The 18758-nt window shown below is 46.5% G+C and overlaps 1 protein-coding gene across 2 annotated transcripts in view; it reads right to left on the bottom strand.

Moving 5' to 3' along the window:
- The window catches only part of TRIM66 (tripartite motif containing 66), a 70653-nt gene that overhangs the window by 32746 nt on the left and 19149 nt on the right, over positions 1–18758 (bottom strand). For both annotated transcript variants that reach the window (XM_088482779.1, XM_088482780.1), the window contains exons 8-12: positions 14762–15645; positions 7294–7461; positions 4837–5097; positions 2235–2460; positions 669–732 (exon numbers count right to left, since the gene is read on the bottom strand). In XM_088482779.1, the coding sequence (XP_088338905.1) occupies positions 669–732; positions 2235–2460; positions 4837–5097; positions 7294–7461; positions 14762–15645 (1603 nt within the window). The remainder of the gene's footprint in view (positions 1–668; positions 733–2234; positions 2461–4836; positions 5098–7293; positions 7462–14761; positions 15646–18758) is intronic.

Genomic DNA, 18758 nt, shown 5'->3' with positions numbered 1-18758 from the left:
GAGGTCTTAAGTCTGCTCTCATCATTATTTCAACCAGGAAGGGTAGATGGGGCAGAACGGTAGGCGTAGAGGTTAGCATTACTTCCTCACAGCATTACTGAGTTCATATCCTGACCACGACCCTATATGTGTGGAGTCTGTATGTTGTGCCCGTGTTAGTGTGGGTTTTCTCCCGGCTTCCTCCCATATGCCAAGGACCTACTGGTGTATATGTGTGCCGTCCATGCGTTAGGGAATATAGATTTCAAGCTCCACTGGGGCAGAGGCTGAGGGGAATAACTGTAAAGAGCTGTGATATGTGGGCCTGATACAGAGACGAAACGCTAACGCAAACGCATTTGTGAATTCTGCCGCTTAGCAATTGCTAAAATATGCGAATGCGTCAGAAGACCACCAATAATTGCTTGACTGCGTGGACATCGGCAAAGCGTTCAGCTCTGAATCAGGCCCTCTATGTGCTATATAAATAATTGTAAATAAATAAATCAATAAATATTTACTTGCGGCCCCACCCGCATTATACATTCATCCAAATTCACCCCCACGAAAACCAGTGACCAGATTTGTTCTCATCTCCTGTCTGATATGTGCACCTCGGATACCTACGCACCGCACCGCAGAAAACTATGTCTTATATATAAAAATCAGCGATAATAGAAGATATTGACCTGTTGGTGTTTTCGTGGCTCTTCGTGTCCTCGGTGTAATGCTGCTGGAAGCGATTGTCAGGATCTAAAAGAAGTTTCGGGGAGACGTCAGTGTGGACAATTACTTACAAATTCATGTTCCGGTTTCTTTATCTTACTGGTGGTAACCTGCATGACGTAATAATGTCTATAATGTGATAATATATGTCATGTAAAACACCTCTGTAACCACCAACCACAACACTAGACATTGCTGTAATGTAGAGATTACTTCCATCCTGTCCTGTAGGGATGACTTCCATCCTGAGATTTGTAGCAAGTAAGATTATAAAGGAATGAAAGGTTGAGAGTAGCTTCCCATCACGTACTAATGTATGTGCCATGGGATGGGTAATGTATGTGCCATGGGGTGGGTAATGTATGTGCCATGAGGTAATGCCATGGGGTGGGTAATGTTTGTGCTATGAAGTGTGTAATGTATGTGCCATAGGCTGGGTCATATATGTGCCATAGGGTAGGTCATGTATGTACCATAGGGTGGGTCATGTATGTGCCATGGGGTGGGTAATGTATGTGCCATGGGGTGGGTAATGTATGTGCCATGGGGTAATGCCATGGGATGGGTAATGTATGTGCCAATGGGTGGGTAATGTATGTACCATTGGATGGGTAATGTATGTGCCACGAGATGGGTAATGTATGTGCCATGGGGTTATACCATGGGATGAGTAATGTATGTGCCATGAGGTGGGTAATGTATGTGCCATGGGATGGGTAATGTATGTGCCACGGGATGGGTAATGTATGTGCTATGGGGTTATACCATGGGATGAGTAATGTATGTGCCATGAGGTGGGTAATGTATGTGCCATGAGGTGGGTAATATATGTGCCATGGGATGGGTAATATATGAGCCATGAGATGGGTAATGTATGTGCCATGGGGTTATGACATTGGATGAGTAATGTATGTGCCATGAGGTGGGTAATGTATATGCCATGGGGTGGGTAATATATGAGCCATGGGGTGGGTAATGTATGTGCAATGAGGTAGGTAATATATGAGCCATGGGATGGGTAATGTATGTGCCATGAGTTGGGTAATATATGAGCCATGGGATGGGTAATGTATGTGCCATGGGGTGGGTACAATATGAGCCATGGGGTGGGTAATGTATGTGCAATGAGGTAGGTAATATACGAGTCATGGGATGGGTAATGTATGTGCCATGGGGTGGGTAATGTATGTGCCATGAGGTGGGTAATCTATGTGCCATGGGGTAATGCCATGGGATGGGTAATGTATGTGCCATGCGGTGGGTAATGTATGTGCCATGGGGTGGGTACAATATGAGCCATGGGGTGGGTAATGTATGTGCAATGAGGTAGGTAATATACGAGTCATGGGATGGGTAATGTATGTGCCATGGGGTGGGTAATGTATGTGCCATGAGGTGGGTAATCTATGTGCCATGGGGTAATGCCATGGGATGGGTAATGTATGTGCCATGCGGTGGGTAATGTATGTGCCATAGGGTGATGCCAAGGGGTGGGGTACACCTTTTTGGAATGGGAAGGGTGTAGTTACCAGCTTCGTTCTTTATCTCCTTAATGACAGGTTGCAGGGGGGCAATGATGTCCCTTCGGGGCGCAGAGGACAAGTCACGTGGGAAACATTTCTTAAGGGACAGATTTATCGGCTCCTCAAACATATTCTCCAGCGGCAGAACGATGTCACTTAGCGCGTTCCCACTGTCATTTACCATGGTGTTGTCTATTGGGGTCTCCCTGCAGCTGAAGACCTCATTCTCTATCTGGAGGAGTAAAGGGAGATTAAACAGAGGGGGATGTTGATATTTTGGAGAGACCAGACAGATGCGCTGCCCTATATAATAGACTGTCCCGAGAAACCTGTAGTGTAGTGGGGCCTACCGTAAGCAGAATTGGGGCCATTCGCAGATAGTAACATGCTCTGATACTCTATTATCAGGTCCCATAAAGATGGCCCGCCAATGCTGGATTAACAACAGGGCAAGCAGGGCAGTCGCCCAGGGGCCCCAACACACTGAGGGGCCCGCATACATAGCTACATCACCAGCATGGGGGACACTGTGGCAATGTGAACTGGGGTTTCTCTGCAGCATAATGTGAACTGGGGGCACTACAGTGTGTCTAACACATTTGTGGTGCTGGGAGAATTTACGCATGAAACTTTTTAACAACATTACCAGCATATCTTATTGACAGAGTTATTGATAGGGCCCTTCCACAAATTAGTTGCCCTGGGGCCACAACAAGCCTGAGGGCCTGATTCAGAGAAGGATGCATATGCCGTTGCAACAGCGATTCCATACGCAGCAGACTTTCAAAAAAATATGCAAATGACTTGGCTGATGTCTTGCACACAGAGGGCCTGATTCAGCAAGAAACACAGTTGCTGATAAGCACGCAATCGGTTGATTGTTGCGTACAGCGCATGTGTTGCAACTAGCAATTGCGTTCAGAACTGTAATCGCAGAGGCTACGCAGACCCAGAGCAGAGAGATTGACAGGAAGTGCTGTTTGTGGGAGGTGACGGGGGGATGGTCGGACGAATGCATGTGTGCCAGGGGCGTATCTATAATGGGTGCAGGGTGTGCAGGGAACACACACCGCACACCCTGCACCCATAATACTACTTACCTCTCCAGAGTCCCACATCGGCGTGGGCGTCCAGTGCTGTAAACTGACTGGAAAATAGCCGTGGAGGCCATTTTCCCATCATTTGCGCATGCGCAGTACAGGGAGAATGGGCGCCGCGGCCATTTTCCCGGTTACCTGTGCATACACTATAGACTCTGGGCACACTCTAGTGCCCAGAGTCTATAACGCCGGCGCTGGAGGGGGTCCGTGTCGGAGACTGCACACGGGCCCCCGCCTCTCTAGAAACGCCCCTGATGTGTGCCAGTGCGTTTCAATGCCGTTGCAGGGGCATGCATAAATTATCCACTGCGTGGCCATAAGCAGCCATAGCACTGATACCGTGCGTGTGTGTTAGCAATTTCTGAGTAAGGTCAGGCTTGTGCGAATGTACTTATCGGTCCGATGTTACTCGATGTACCGATTGTCTCGCTATGTTGCCCTGGTATACGGATGTGAGTAACGGGAAGTGGGCGTCCTTATGTCTGCCTGCGATCGCAATGTGGATGAAAACATTTAAATAGCACCGCTGATATTAGCAACTGTGTGCGCACAAGCAGAATTGCGATCCATAGTGAATCAGGCCCTGAGACGCTTACATCCAGCATCTCACAACCACGGCATACATACAAAAGTGGAAACATCGGTTGCACATCAAACTTTTGAGTAAGCATATGCTGTCTCAGATATATCGGCTCTACAGCTGAGTATAAATTCACAGAGGCTCACTTTGTGTGTATGATGACTGTACGTGCAGTGATATTTATATGGCTTTTATCCTCTTGTTCTGCATTGTACAGTATTGCATTGTAATGGTGGGTACACACTAGGCGATTAGGAAAGACAGTATGATTGCGACATTGTAATCGTACCGTCGTTCCTGATCCCCTGTAGTGTCTGCACTGAACGATCAGTCGTACAGTGCAGGCACAGTCCATCATTCCTGAACATGCCAATCTGTCGTTATCGTCAGATTGTGCTGCATGTTCAGGCGATGGACAATGTCGGAAACGACCAGCGGGAGTGCGCATCGCTGGTCATTTCCGACATAAAGGTGCACGATTTGTGCACGATTACTGAGCGATTGCATGATTACGATGTCGTAATCGTGCAGTCGCACAGTAATATCGCCCAGTGTGTACGCACCTTAAGTCTTTGGCAATTTATATGTTGGCATGTCTGCACTGTATCTGTATATGCACTTCATAAGATGCTGCGGATCCCTGGTGACGCCATATAAATAAAGGATAATAATAATGTATTAGTGCATACCACTTTACGAGTGATGTCCTTGTGCAGGTTACTAATATGAATAATTTGTCACCATTATGAGACCTGTTTTGGTGCAGACCTAGTACCAGAATTCTGCAGTTGGGAAGTAGTTACAGATCCAACCCCGGAGTAAGGGACCGTACACAATTTCTCACCTCTATACAATCAGAAGAGGCTTGTGGTCCCTGAGCTCTGGTAATGTTTGTGTCCCAATCCTCGGGTGTATCAGTAAATCATACCTTACATACTGCATTCCCCAGGAGAGCGCCCCCTGTTGCTAGGTGATCAGTAGAATCTACGTGCATGTTCTCAGCAACAGCTGCTTCCACTGCACCGTAGCCAGCCATTCTCTCCGCCTCGGCGTCACTATAACATCTGTCCTGGGGCTGCTCGAAGAACTGGCAGGACACCGCCTGCATTTGGGGGTCCACCGAGCGAGACAGCCTGGGGGAGGGCAACTCCAAATCCGGAGAGTTTGAGAAGCTCTCAGAGGCTGAGCGCTGTAAAGCAGACGACACTCAGTAAGAGGAAGATGGATCAGTGCTAGGAAACAGATCCAATCAGAGGAGGATATAAACCAGGTTAAACACACAATACAGTGCATCCGGAAAGTATTCACAGCGCTTCACTTTTCCACATTTTGTTATGTTACAGCCTTATTCCAATATGGAATAAATTCATTTTTGTCCTCAAAATTCTACACACAATACCCCATAATGACAACGTGTAAAAAGTTTTTTTTTTTTAGATTTTTGCTAATTTAATTTAAAAAAAAAAAAACACTAAGAAATCACATGTACATAAGTATTCACAGCCTTTGACATGAAGCTCAAAATTGAGCTCAGGTGCATCCTGTTTCCACTGATCATCCTTGAGCTGTTACTACAGCTTAATTGGAGTCCACCTGTGGTAAATTCAGTTGTTTGGACATGATTTTGAAAGGCATACACTTGTCTATATAAGGTCCCACACTTGACAGTGCATGTCAGAGCACAAACCAAGCATGTAGTCCAAGGAATTGTCTGTAGACCTCCGAGACAGGATTGTCTCGAGGCACAAATCTGGGGAAGGGTACAGAAAAATATCTGCTGCTTTGAAGGTCCCAATGAGCACAGTGGCCTCCATCATCCGTAAATGGAAGAAGTTTGGAACCACCAGGACTCTTCCTAGAGTTGGCCGGCCGTCTAAACTGAGCGATCGTGGGAGAAGGGCCCTAGTCAGGGAGGTGACCAAGAACCCGATGGTCACTCTGTCAGAGCTACAGTATATGCCAGGCATTCTGTTTGGAGGAAACCAGGCACCGCTCATCACCAGGCCAATACCATCCCTACAGTGAAGCATGGTGGTGGCAGCATCATGCTGTGGGGATGTTTTTCAGCGGCAGGAACTAGGAGACTAGTCAGGATAGAGGGAAAGATGAATGCAGCAATGTACAGAGACATCCTGGATGAAAACCTGCTCCAGAGCGCTCTTGCCCTCAGACTGGGGCGACGGTTCATCTTTCAGCAGGACAACGACCCTAAGCACACAGCCAAGATATCAAAGGAGTTGCTTCAGGACAACTCTGTGAATGTCCTTGAGTGGCCCAGCCAGAGCCCAGACTTGAATCCAATTGAACATCTCTGGAGAGATCTGAAAATGTCTGTGCACCGACGCTTCCCATCCAACCTGATGGAGCTTGAGAGGTGCTGCACAGAGGAATGGGCGAAACTGCCCAAAGATAGGTGTGCCAAGCTTGAGGCATCATATTCAAAAAGACTTGAGGCTCTAATTGCTGCCAAAAGGTGCATCAACAAAGTATTGAGCAAAGGCTGTGAATACTTATGTACATGTGATTTCTTAGTTTTGTTTTATTTTATTAAATTTGCAAAAATCTAAAAAAAAAAAAAACTTATTACACGCTGTCATTATGGGGTATTGTGTGTAGAATTTTGAGGACAAAAATTAATTTATTCCATTTTGGAATAAGACTGTAACATAACAAAATGTGGAAAAAGTGAAGCGCTGTGAATACTTTCTGGATGCACTGTAACTCCGGATGCCCAAACAGTGGAGAAACATGGGATAAAACTCTGCTTAGATACAATAGTGACAAGAAAGAGGGAGGAATAGTAACTACCAACAGGCAGGCCCAGAGTAACAATGGGGCGGATGGAGCTATAGCTCCAGGCCTCTACATAAAAGTAGGCCCATCACCATGGCAACTGGTCACATGATCGTCCATAAATCATAAGTATTAAAATTGTATTTCTATTTTGCTTGCAAAATGATCCAATTTTCTTACTTTTACATAGTTAAGGAGACGTGGGGGCTGATCGTGTAGGGTGTGTACACGCCCACATGGCACTGGCCACACCCGCACAGCACTGGCCACACCTCTATTTCTCACACAATAGGTCATGATCATTTTCAGCCCTAGGCCCATGTGGAACTTAGTCAGAGATGGACACTAATGACGCTGCCACCGCACTTTTGTACACAGCAGCTGTGCGAATATATGCAAATGTCAACATCATGTGACAAGCGAATATAAAGTGACAGCAAAAGCTCCGGGGAGGAGTATTATATCTACCAAAGCGAATGTTCTATTACCGGTTACAGTAACAAAAAAAAAAATCACACTAAATGACATGGGGTACAGCATGATGTACATGCCCCTACCGTTATACATAATAATTGTTCCACGCTGGCGTTACCTTTCTGACGGGATTTGCAGAGAGTTGGTTGCGCCGGCACGCGTCGTTCTCCACTGCGGCAATGATCTCATCTGCTATAGATTGGGATTGCGGATTTCCCGGAGAATGGGTAATGACGGGCGACAGGTCCACGGTGTGTCCTCCAGGTGAGATGGGCTCATCACAGACCTGTGGTCATGGCAATATGAAATCTAATTACTCATTGTTCCTAGGTTGTAGCCCACACTTTACTCCAGCACCGGATCATAGACAGGAAGATCATTATATAATGTCATCGCTAACGGGACCTTAACGCCGTAACATGGATTTTGTCATTTTCTTTAATACAGACTGTTCCCCTGCCTATTATTATAATAATAATCCCACTACACTATAGCAATACTGCTAATTTATTATATTATATGCATACGCCCATATCCATTCATTATTGTGTATTTTACACATTGTATCTATTGTAAGACAGCTAAACAGCTAAATGTTACATCACTCTATCCATTATCATTGTTTAATTATACAACAAGCTGCTTATCCATACATTCTATATACTGTACAGTATGTTACGAAATGAATGCTACACATTCTATTTCCAAGTCATCTCATCCTGTGCACTCTACACATTCTACTCCACATATTCAGTCCATTCTATTTATCCCATTCCATACTGTGCACTCTACTTCTTCTATTATGTGTACATGTTCTATCTACAGTATACTGTGCACCACACAGGCTATTATACAGATCCCATTCTGCTCATTCTACACATTTTATTATAGTCTGCCATACTCACACTATGGCCCTCATTCAGACCTGGCCGCAAGCGCTGAGCGCTCGCAAACGGGTCGATGTTTACGCCCTGTGCACGCGCAGCGGCTGCACTGCGTGTGCGCAAGCCCCGGAGCAAGAGAGAAATTCTCTCGCTCCGGAGCTCACTACAAAAGGGCCGGCTGTCGATGTTGATCGACAGCTTGGCCCGTTTTGTAGGCGGGGCGGGGGGTTGGTTTCACTAAGGCGTTCCTTAAGGAACGCCTGCCGTTTTGTGGGTGACCGCACTGACATCAGCAGTGATGTCAGTGGGGAGCTTCCTGCTCGATCAGGGTCTCGTCGCAAGCCCCGATGGTCGCGATGGTCTTGACCATCGCGACCATCAACCTGGTCGGTCGCTAAAGCTGCGGGTGGTAACCCACAGCTTAGCTAGCGACCAGGAGGCCGCACTTAAAAATAGAAGCGGCCGCCCTCATTCGGAACGAGCACTCGCTTCTTGCGAGCGCCTCTGAATAAGGGCCTATGGGGGTCATTCAGACCCGCTCGCGAGCGGCAGTATGCTCGCAAGCGGGTCGATGTTCCCCACTGCGCATGCGCACGACGGAGGGAGCTTCGTCGTGCGCATGCGTGAGACCCGGGGAGCGACGGGCTTTCCATCGCTTCGGGTCTCGCACCAAAGGGGGCGTGCTGTCGATGTTGATTGACAGCACACCCCCTTTGGTGGGCGTGCCTGCCAGAAGGAGGCGTTCCCATGGGAACGCCTACCGTTTGAAGCCGGCCCCACTGACATCACTAGTGATGTCAGTGGGAGTAATTTTGGCTCTGATAGAGCCAAAATCACTCCAGGGCTTGTAGGGTCTCCGTCGCAAGTCCGATGGTCGCGATGGTCTTGACCATCGCGACCATCATCATGGACGCTCGCTATAGCTGTGGGTGGTCACCCACAGCTATACGAGCGTCCAGGAGGCCGCTCCATTTTCATGGAGGAGGGCCCTGATTCAGAGCGAGCGCTCTGGTCAGAGCGTTCAGCTCTGAATCAGGCCCTATATACTCTGCACCTTCTACTTGTTATACTATAAATAAAATATTTCATGCTTAATGCTCATTATTTAAATTCCATGCTGTGCACTTTCTATACATTATGGGCCTGATTCACAGGTGGAGGCTGCTGCGTCCGCTATTGCGTCTGTTGCCCGAGTCACAGCTAAATAATAAGCCAATGCCAGTATCAGCCTCCCCCTGCGTGTAAATGAGCAAAGCCCTGAGACGCCCACTTTCAGCTTCTCTGCACGCAGTAACACCGCCGGTGATTCTTGACACACCGCCATCGGCGCACCATCAATCCCGCTGCATCAACACTTGCACCAGCGCTATGACAGGTGCAGCTTCTGCGTCTGACTGTGGCCGCTATGGCTGTGCACTTGGGAACGTAGCCGTTTTCACTGATGCGCCCGCGACACTCCAATAACCACCCATAGTACTGAGTTTTTTACATTCACTACTAGCCACCTCCCAGTCACTGCCCATAACTCTGCCACCCCATTTCTCACACCGTCTTTCTTGATTGTAAGCATCTTTGTGCGTATGCTCTGTGTAACGTATGTGCCGTTGGGGTCATAGGCGTCTTTATAATGGGTGCAAGGTGCTCAGTGCACACAGGGGAGCCCACACCGCACACCCTGCACCCATAGTTAATATACTTATCTCTCTGCAGATTCCAGTGTGCTGCTCCGCAGCGCCGGACCGGTCAGAGGTATTGGTTTACATACATTTGCAAATATATGAATAAGCGCTGGGCCAAACGTCAAGGCTCCTCTATACCAGCGTCCCTAAAATTAAGGGGTTCACGTCCGAGAAGCAAGGCACCCCAAAAAATTCCAGCCAAGGACCACCCCCAGGGCATCACACGAAAAGGGGAAAAAAGGTGATAGTGAAGTGTTAAAGGATAGGTGTGTAAAGATAAATCAATAAGTGTTAATGAGATGTAAAAGAATTAAAATGACATAAATAATACACAAACGCATAAAAAAAAAGTGAAAAAATATTCTATGTTAATTAAGTGGTGATGCCATGAGCAAGGTCCAGCCAGAGCAATCCCGGGGGCCCCACTCCCAAACGCTCACCCCAAAATAATTATTGCTACATAATAGTAGCACCCACTCTGGGTCATATAATAACAAATTGATGTACTGCATGATAACAGTACTTGTATGAGCTGAGAGCTAACTAACCTTGGAGGTACCCCAAAAAACCTCCACATGGCACTATAAGGGTCAGCACCTCCTCCTAATGCTGACTCCTTTCATGCCTCCAGACTGCAAGCAAAAAGTATGGTAGTTGCTCAATCAGCTTAATATACTACAGGTGCTTGTAAAGGGCGGGGTTTACACTGAACACAGAAAAAAGAAAATTGCCCCCCAGCACACTGCAGATAAATCAAAAATACTTGAATCCTACATGATAATAGAAATTCAGAGGTATTGGTTTACATACATTTGCAAATATATGAATAAGCGCCGGGCCAAACGTCAAGGCTCCTCTATACCAGCGTCCCTAAAATTAAGGGGTTCACGTCGAGAAGCAAGGCACCCCAAAAAATTCCAGCCAAGGACCACCCCCAGGGCATCACACGAAAAGGGGAAAAAAGGTGATAGTTTTACAAGCACCTGTAGTATATTAAGCTGATTGAGCAACTACCATACTTTTTGCTTGCAGTCTGGAGGCATGAAAGGAGTCAGCATTAGGAGGAGGTGCTGATCCTTATAGTGCCATGTGGAGGTTTTTTGGGGTACCTCCAAGGTGAGTTAGCTCTCAGCTCATACATGTACTGTTATCATGCAGTACATCAATTTGTTATTATATGACCCAGAGTGGGTGCTACTATTATGTAGCAATAATTATTTTGGGGTGAGCGTTTGGGAGTGGGGCCCCCGGGATTGCTCTGGCTGGACCTTGCTCATGGCATCACCACTTAATTAACATAGAATATTTTTTCACTTTTTTTTATGTGTTTGTGTATTATTTATGTCATTTTAATTCTTTTACATCTCATTAACACATATTGATTTATCTTTACACACCTATCCTTTAACACTTCACTATCACCTTTTTTCCCCTTTTCGTGTGATGCCCTGGGGGTGGTCCTTGGCTGGAATTTTTTGGGGTGCCTTGCTTCTCGGACGTGAACCCCTTAATTTTAGGGACGCTGGTATAGAGGAGCCTTGACGTTTGGCCCAGCGCTTATTCATATATTTGCAAATGTATGTAAACCAATACCTCTGAATTTCTATTATCATGTAGGATTCAAGTATTTTTGATTTATCTGCAGTGTGCTGGAGGGCAATTTTCTTTTTTTTGTATACTACTTATATAATTCTATACTTGTCATGCTGTACATTCTCCCCTTTATATACTATACTTTCCATGATATGCATTCTACTCATTATATTCTATACTTTCCATGCTGTGCAGTCTACTCATTATATTCTATACACTCCATGCTATGTATTCTATTCCTTATATTCTATACTTTCCGTTCTATAAACTCTATACAGTCTAGTTATTATATTCAATACTTTCCATGCTATGCATTCTACACATACTGCTCATTATATTCTATACTTTCCATGCTGTGCATTCTACTTATTATATGCTATACTTTCCATGCTGTGCATTCTACCCATATATTGTGTACTTTCCATGCTATGTACTCTACTCCTTATATTCTATACTTTCCATGCTATAAACTCTATACAGTCTACTCATTATATTCTATACTTTCCATGCTGTGCATTCTACTCATTATATTCTATACTTTCCATGCTGTGCATTCTACTCATTATATTTATTCTTTTCCAAGCTTTGCATTCTATACATTTTAGTCATTATATTCTATACTTTCCATGCTGTGCATTCTACTCATTATATTTATTATTTTCCATGTTGTGCATTCTACACATTTTAGTCATTATAGTCTATATTTTCCATTCTGTGCACTCTACACTTTCTACTCATTATATTCAATACTTTCCATGCTGTGCATTCTACTCATTATATTCTATACATTCCGTACTATGCACTCTACACATTCTACTCATTATATTCTAAACATTCCATACTATGCACTCTACGCATTCTACTCATTGTATTCTATACTTCCCATGCTTTGCACTCTACACAATCTACTCATGTATTTTATACATTCAATGCTGTGCACTCTATACATTCTGCTCATATTCTATATATTCCATGATGTACACTCTACACATTCTACTCATTATTTTATATAGATTCCATGGTGTGCACTGTAGTCATTCCATTATGTGTAGTGTACATATTCTCCTTTTTCTATACTGTGCACCACACAGTCTACTATACATATTCCATTCTGTTCATTTTAGTGCAGGCCTACTCTCCTACTGATCAGCTGGTAAAGAATGGAGAGTCGCAAGTTTGACAGGCCTGTTCTAGACATTTTATCTATTATAGTCTACCATATTTCACACTATATACTCTACACCTTCTACTTGTTATATTATAAATAGTAGATTCCATGCTTTTTACTCATTATTCAGATCCCATGCTATGTATTTACACATTCTAATGTCATTATATTACATACATTTCATTATGTGCAGTCTACATTATCTACACATTATATTTTATACATTCATGCTGTGTATTCTACACATTCTACTCGTTATATTCTATATTTCCCATGTTGCGCATTCTACTCATTATATTCATTGCTTTCCATGTTGTGCATTCTACACATTTTACTCATTATATTCTATACTTTCCAGGCCATGTACTCTACACATTCTACTCATTATATTCTATACTTTCCATGCTGTGCATTGTACTCATTATACTCTATACTTTCCATGTTATGTATTCTACTCATTATAATCTATACTTTCCATGCTGTGCATTCTACACATTCTACTCGTTATATTCTATATTTCCCATGATGCGCATTGTACTCATTATATTCTATACTTCCATGCTGTGCATTCTACACATTCTACTCGTTATATTCTATATTTCCCATGATGCGCATTCTACTCATTATATTCATTGCTTTCCATGTTGTGCATTCTACACATTTTACTCATTATCTTCTATACTTTCCAGGCCATGTACTCTACACATTCTACTCATTATATTCTATACTTTCCATGCTGTGCATTGTACTCATTATATTTTATACTTTCCATGTGGAATCGGTATGAAATACGGCCGGCCGACAGATGAGCAGAGCCCGGCAGCGGAAGCCCGACAGAGGAGGAAATCCCGATCGTCGCTAAGGTAAGTATATACTAACCTAAAATAACCCCCTAACCCTCCTTAGGGGTGCCTAACCCTAACCTCCCCCTCAAGTGCCTAACCCTAATCCCCCCTCTAAGTGCCTAACCCTAACCCTCCCTTCCCCGCTGCCTAAACCTAAGTCCCCCGGGGGGGTGCCTAACCCTAAATCCACCCTGGGGTTGCCTAACCCTAACCCTCCCCCTAGCCTAACCCTAACCCTCCGGGGGGTTGCCTAAGCCTAGGTCCCCCCCCGGGTGCCCTAAACCTAACCCTCCCCCGCCCCCCGCGGCTGTCCGTTCGCGGCGCCAGGCATCCCTCCGATCTGGATGCCGGGCGCCGGTCTCCCGGAGTTGGGGAAATGTCAGGCGTCTACATCTTGACGCCCGGCATTTCACCCTCGCCGGGAAATGACAGTCGGGAAGCCGGCTGCCGGTATTAAGGCAGCCGGTTTCCCGATTGTATACCTTCCATGCTGTGCATTCTACACATTATATTCTATATTTTCCATGCTGTGCATTCTACACATTCTATACTTGCCATGCTGTGCATTGTACTCATTATATTCTGTACTTTCCATGCTGTGCATTCTACACATTCTACTCATTATATTCTATACTTTCCATGCTGTGCATTGTACTCATTATATTCTGTACTTTCCATGCTTTATATTGTATACATTCCATGCAGTGTGTGCTATACATTCTAGATAAGTTAATTATGAACACACTGCTCTGGGATGGTTGAGTAGATGTTGTGTATAGTAAACATTGCTGAATGGCTTTAGAGCAGAGGTGGGTGAAATACGTTCCGCCATGCCATTTAGTCCAATCTGCCACCTCCGTCCTTCCCTCCACAGCCTGTGTGGCCCGCTCCCTGCAGCACGGCACTGTGCAGCTCCCATGACAGGGTCTAGGATGTTTTGTCAACACTTTTAACTCTTGCGGATTTACCTCTCTGCATGGACTCCGGTAGCAAAGCCAAGCATGTGTGTGTTTGGATTCTGATGGGTATATTTAAATTATAAAGGGGGAGCTTGAGTACATGGTATAAAAGGGGCATGTGAAGCAGTCTGATGACATCAGGTCGCTCCATGTGCCCTTTTATAACAAAAAAAGGGGCATGTGGATCCAGTCTGATGGCAAATTCCTTGTGTGGCCCCCAGACATTTACTAAAACTTGTTAAGTGGCCCCCAACCTGCAGTAATTGCCCACCCCTGCTCTAGAGGTTTCTTCATCTGTCGCATATGGTTAGAAAATAACCACAGCTTCATTACTAGAGTATTTCTCTCACAGGCCAGCATGAGGAGCAGAGTAAAATAGATATATGTGTACTACACACAACAGCTGCTCCCAGACAGCGCCAGCTGGGCGGAGGACCCCGTTGTAGATGTACACTTACCGGTGGTGCCTCCTCCTGGTTTTGCAGCGGCATTGGAGCCGGCTGCCTCACTATGTAGTTAATCTGTCCGACTATGGTCTGTTGGACGTGCTGCGGCTGCTTGCTCTGGCTCAGCTGAACATTAGAGGGCTGACTCTGCAGGAGAAGCTCAAGTCCTTTCTGCATCTGTTCCAGCTCAAACTGTTGGTTAATTAAATCCAGACTGTGGTGCATGGCCGGTTCCTGGGTGGTGTCAGTCGGGCACAGCGTTGGCTGCATCTGGCTTTGGTGCCGTTGCTGCTGAATGTGACTCACGCTGTGCATGGGGCCCAGTTGCATCTGCACAGACGGGGCCTGCAAGGCTGTTGCTGTAGTCAGTGGGATCGCTGAGTGTACCGGGCTAAAGTCCTGCGACGTCACAGAGCATATTGGGGCAACACTTTGTATAGTTGGCTGGACTGGAGCTCTCGGCGGCTGCGGTTGCTGGTTCTCTGACCAGTAAGACGAGCTCTCATGTTCTGTGGGTGTCGGGTTGGATAACCACGGCTGGATCACCCTCAGAGGTCGGGGCGCGGGGCACTTTGGCTCCTTGCCGGAGCTGTACTGTATGGGCTGCACCGCTTGCTGCTTTATGGTGGTGGAATGGGTGAAGTTGACGTTTTGGCTCACGGTGCTGCTGGCCGGCTGGCTCTTCGTAATGGATGGCAGCGTGTGGCAATGGGTACAGCAGACCGGTGTGGGGCACTGGACGGTGGGGACAAAGTTCTGGGAGTTAGTGATGGTTGCCAGGAGCGGGGCAGTTGGGGGAAGGTGGCCTTGGTAATAAGATGACTGTACATCGTCTATTGGTGCATAGGTGGGGACATCGGTGACAGGCAACTGGGCAATGTCGGTTAGTATACAACCTGGGGAGAGAAACAAGGACATGTAGAAGTTGGTGGTAACATAGAGCCTGATTTAGAGGTGGCGCTACTGATTCAGAGGTTGCGCTACTGATTCAGAGGTGGTTCCACTGATTCAGAGGTTGCGCTACTGATTCAGAGGTGGTTCTACTGATTCAGAGGTGGTTCTACTGATTTAGAGGTGGTTCCACTGATTCAGAGGTGGCGCTACTGATTCAGAGGTGGCGCTACTGATTCAGAGGTTGCGCTACTGATTCAGAGGTGGTTCCACTGATTCAGAGGTTGCGCTACTGATTCAGAGGTGGTTCTACTGATTCAGAGGTGGTTCTACTGATTCAGAGGTGGTTCCACTGATTCAGAGGTGGTTCCACTGATTCAGAGGTGGCGCTACTGATTCAGAGGTGGTTCCACTGATTCAGAGGTGGCGCTACTGATTCAGAGGTGGTTCCACTGATTCAGAGGTGGCGCTACTGATTCAGAGATGGCGCTACTGATTCAGAGGTGGCGCTACTGATTCAGAGGTGGCGCTACTGATTCAGAGGTGGCGCTACTGATTCAGAGGTGGCTCCACTGATTCAGAGGTGGCTCCACTGATTCAGAGGTGGCTCCACTGATTCAGAGGTTGCGCTACTGATTCAGAGGTGGCGCTACTGATTTAGAAGTGGCGCTACCGATTCATAGGTGGCGCTACCGATTCATAGGTGGCGCTACTGATTCAGAGGTGGCTCTACTGATTCAGAGGTGGCGCTACTGATTCAGAGGTGGTGCTACTGATTTAGAGGTGGTTCCACTGATTCAGAGGTTGCGCTACTGATTCAGAGGTGGTGCTACTGATTTAGAGGTGGTTCCACTGATTCAGAGGTGGCGCTACTGATTCAGAGGTGGCGCTACTGATTCAGAGGTGGCGCTACTGATTCAGAGGTGGCTCCACTGATTCAGAGGTTGCGCTACTGATTCAGAGGTGGCGCTACTGATTCAGAAGTGGCGCTACCGATTCATAGGTGGCGCTACCGATTCATAGGTGGCGCTACCGATTCATAGGTGGCGCTACCGATTTAGAGGTGGCGCTACCGATTCAGAGGTGGCGCTACTGATTCAGAGGTGGTTCCACTGATTCAGAGGTGGCTCCACTGATTCAGAGGTGGTTCCACTGATTCAGAGGTGGCGCTACTGATTCAGAGGTGGCGCTACTGATTCAGAGGTGGCGCTACTGATTCAGAGGTGGCGCTACTGATTCAGAGGTGGTTCCACTGATTCAGAGGTGGCTCCACTGATTCAGAGGTGGCTCCACTGATTCAGAGGTTGCGCTACTGATTCAGAGGTGGCGCTACTGATTTAGAAGTGGCGCTACCGATTCATAGGTGGCGCTACTGATTTAGAGGTGGCGCTACTGATTTAGAGGTGGCTCTACTGTTTCAGAGGTGGCGCTACTGATTCAGAGGTGGTGCTACTGATTTAGAGGTGGTTCCACTGATTCAGAGGTTGCGCTACTGATTCAGAGGTGGTGCTACTGATTTAGAGGTGGTTCCACTGATTCAGAGGTTGCGCTACTGATTCAGAGGTGGTGCTACTGATTTAGAGGTGGTTCCACTGATTCAGAGGTGGTTCCACTGATTCAGAGGTGGCGCTACTGATTCAGAGGTGGTTCCACTGATTCAGAGGTGGTGCTACTGATTCAGAGGTGGCGCTACTGATTCAGAGGTGGCTCCACTGATTCAGAGGTTGCGCTACTGATTCAGAGGTGGCGCTACTGATTCAGAGGTGGCGCTACTGATTTAGAAGTGGCGCTACTGATTTAGAGGTGGCTCTACTGATTTAGAGGTGGCGCTACTGATTCAGAGGTGGCGCTACTGATTCAGAGGTGGCGCTACTGATTCAGAGGTGGCGCTACTGCGATTTCGGACACAGCACACTTGCAAAAATAATGACAATGACTCAGCCGCTGTCTTGCGTCTCAGATCCACCGCTTGCAATAAAAAGCCGCAACATTAGGAACATCGGTCGCACCCTAGAACTTCTGAGCAGCTCTGTGGTGTTTCAGGATGCCCATCTCAACAAAGATGCCAGGGCCAGTCCAGCTGCGAACAAATTTGCGGTGGCTGACTAGGGACACGCCCGGAAAATGGTGGCGACACACCTGCGATTTTGTAGCCACCCTCACTGCGTCCGCTCTCGCTAATCAATCGCCTCGCGTGCGCAGTGCGGCTGCGATGCATGTGCAAAAAAATAATTCCACGTGCTTCCAACATCGACATTGAGTCCATCGCTGAACCAGGCCAACAGTTATTAAACATATTACAGGTCACTTACAAAGAATTGAACAATATGTGATTTTCTCTGTGGCACCAATACATCAAGTATCATTTTTAAGTCCCGTATTGTAGTGGGGAGTTTTTTTGTAATTCCCAGCTGGGACACCCTTTATTGGTGCCACAGAGACATTGAGTCCATCGCTGAACCAGGCCAACAGTTATTAAACATATTACAGGTCACTTACAAAGAATTGAACAATATGTGATTTTCTCTGTGGCACCAATACATCAAGTATCATTTTTAAGTCCCGTATTGTAGTGGGGAGTTTTTTTGTAATTCCCAGCTGGGACACCCTTTACAGCTGTCATGATCGTTTTAGAATATTTGTTGGGTATTGGGGTGAGCACCATGAAAAAAACAAGGTCCACGGATCCTTTGTAATCAGAGCTTCCCCTCATAGAACTAAGGGCTCGATTCAGACCCGCTCGCAAGATGCGTTCGCACGCACCCAGTGTAAGCAAATCTGGCAAAGGCAGGTCGATCACATAGCAAGGCATTAGCACGCCCCCTATGTCGTAGCGTGCAATCGCATTGTGTATGCAGACGCCCACCAGCCTGTCTTAAGACGACCACTTGCGCACGTCATCTCCAGGAAGAGTATGCAACCATCGGTGACATTGAGTACCATCGGAAGCGATCGCAGCGCTTGTGGCTGACCACACCCTACCGCAAGCACTGCGAGTGATTCAGTGTGATTTTCAACCAGGTGACGTGTACTATGACGCTGCCTCTTAATTATGCACGCCTCTGAAACGGCGTTAAGACACTCGGGCACGCCTGCGTTTGCACCTCCACTCCCCCAT

The sequence above is a fragment of the Taudactylus pleione genome, unplaced genomic scaffold, assembly GCF_031769625.1.
Source record: "Taudactylus pleione unplaced genomic scaffold, aTauple2 ptg000295l, whole genome shotgun sequence".
Lineage (NCBI taxonomy): Eukaryota > Metazoa > Chordata > Amphibia > Anura > Myobatrachidae > Taudactylus > Taudactylus pleione.
The sequence above is the reverse complement of the archived record's forward strand: the minus strand, read 5'-3'. Positions and strand labels throughout refer to the sequence as shown.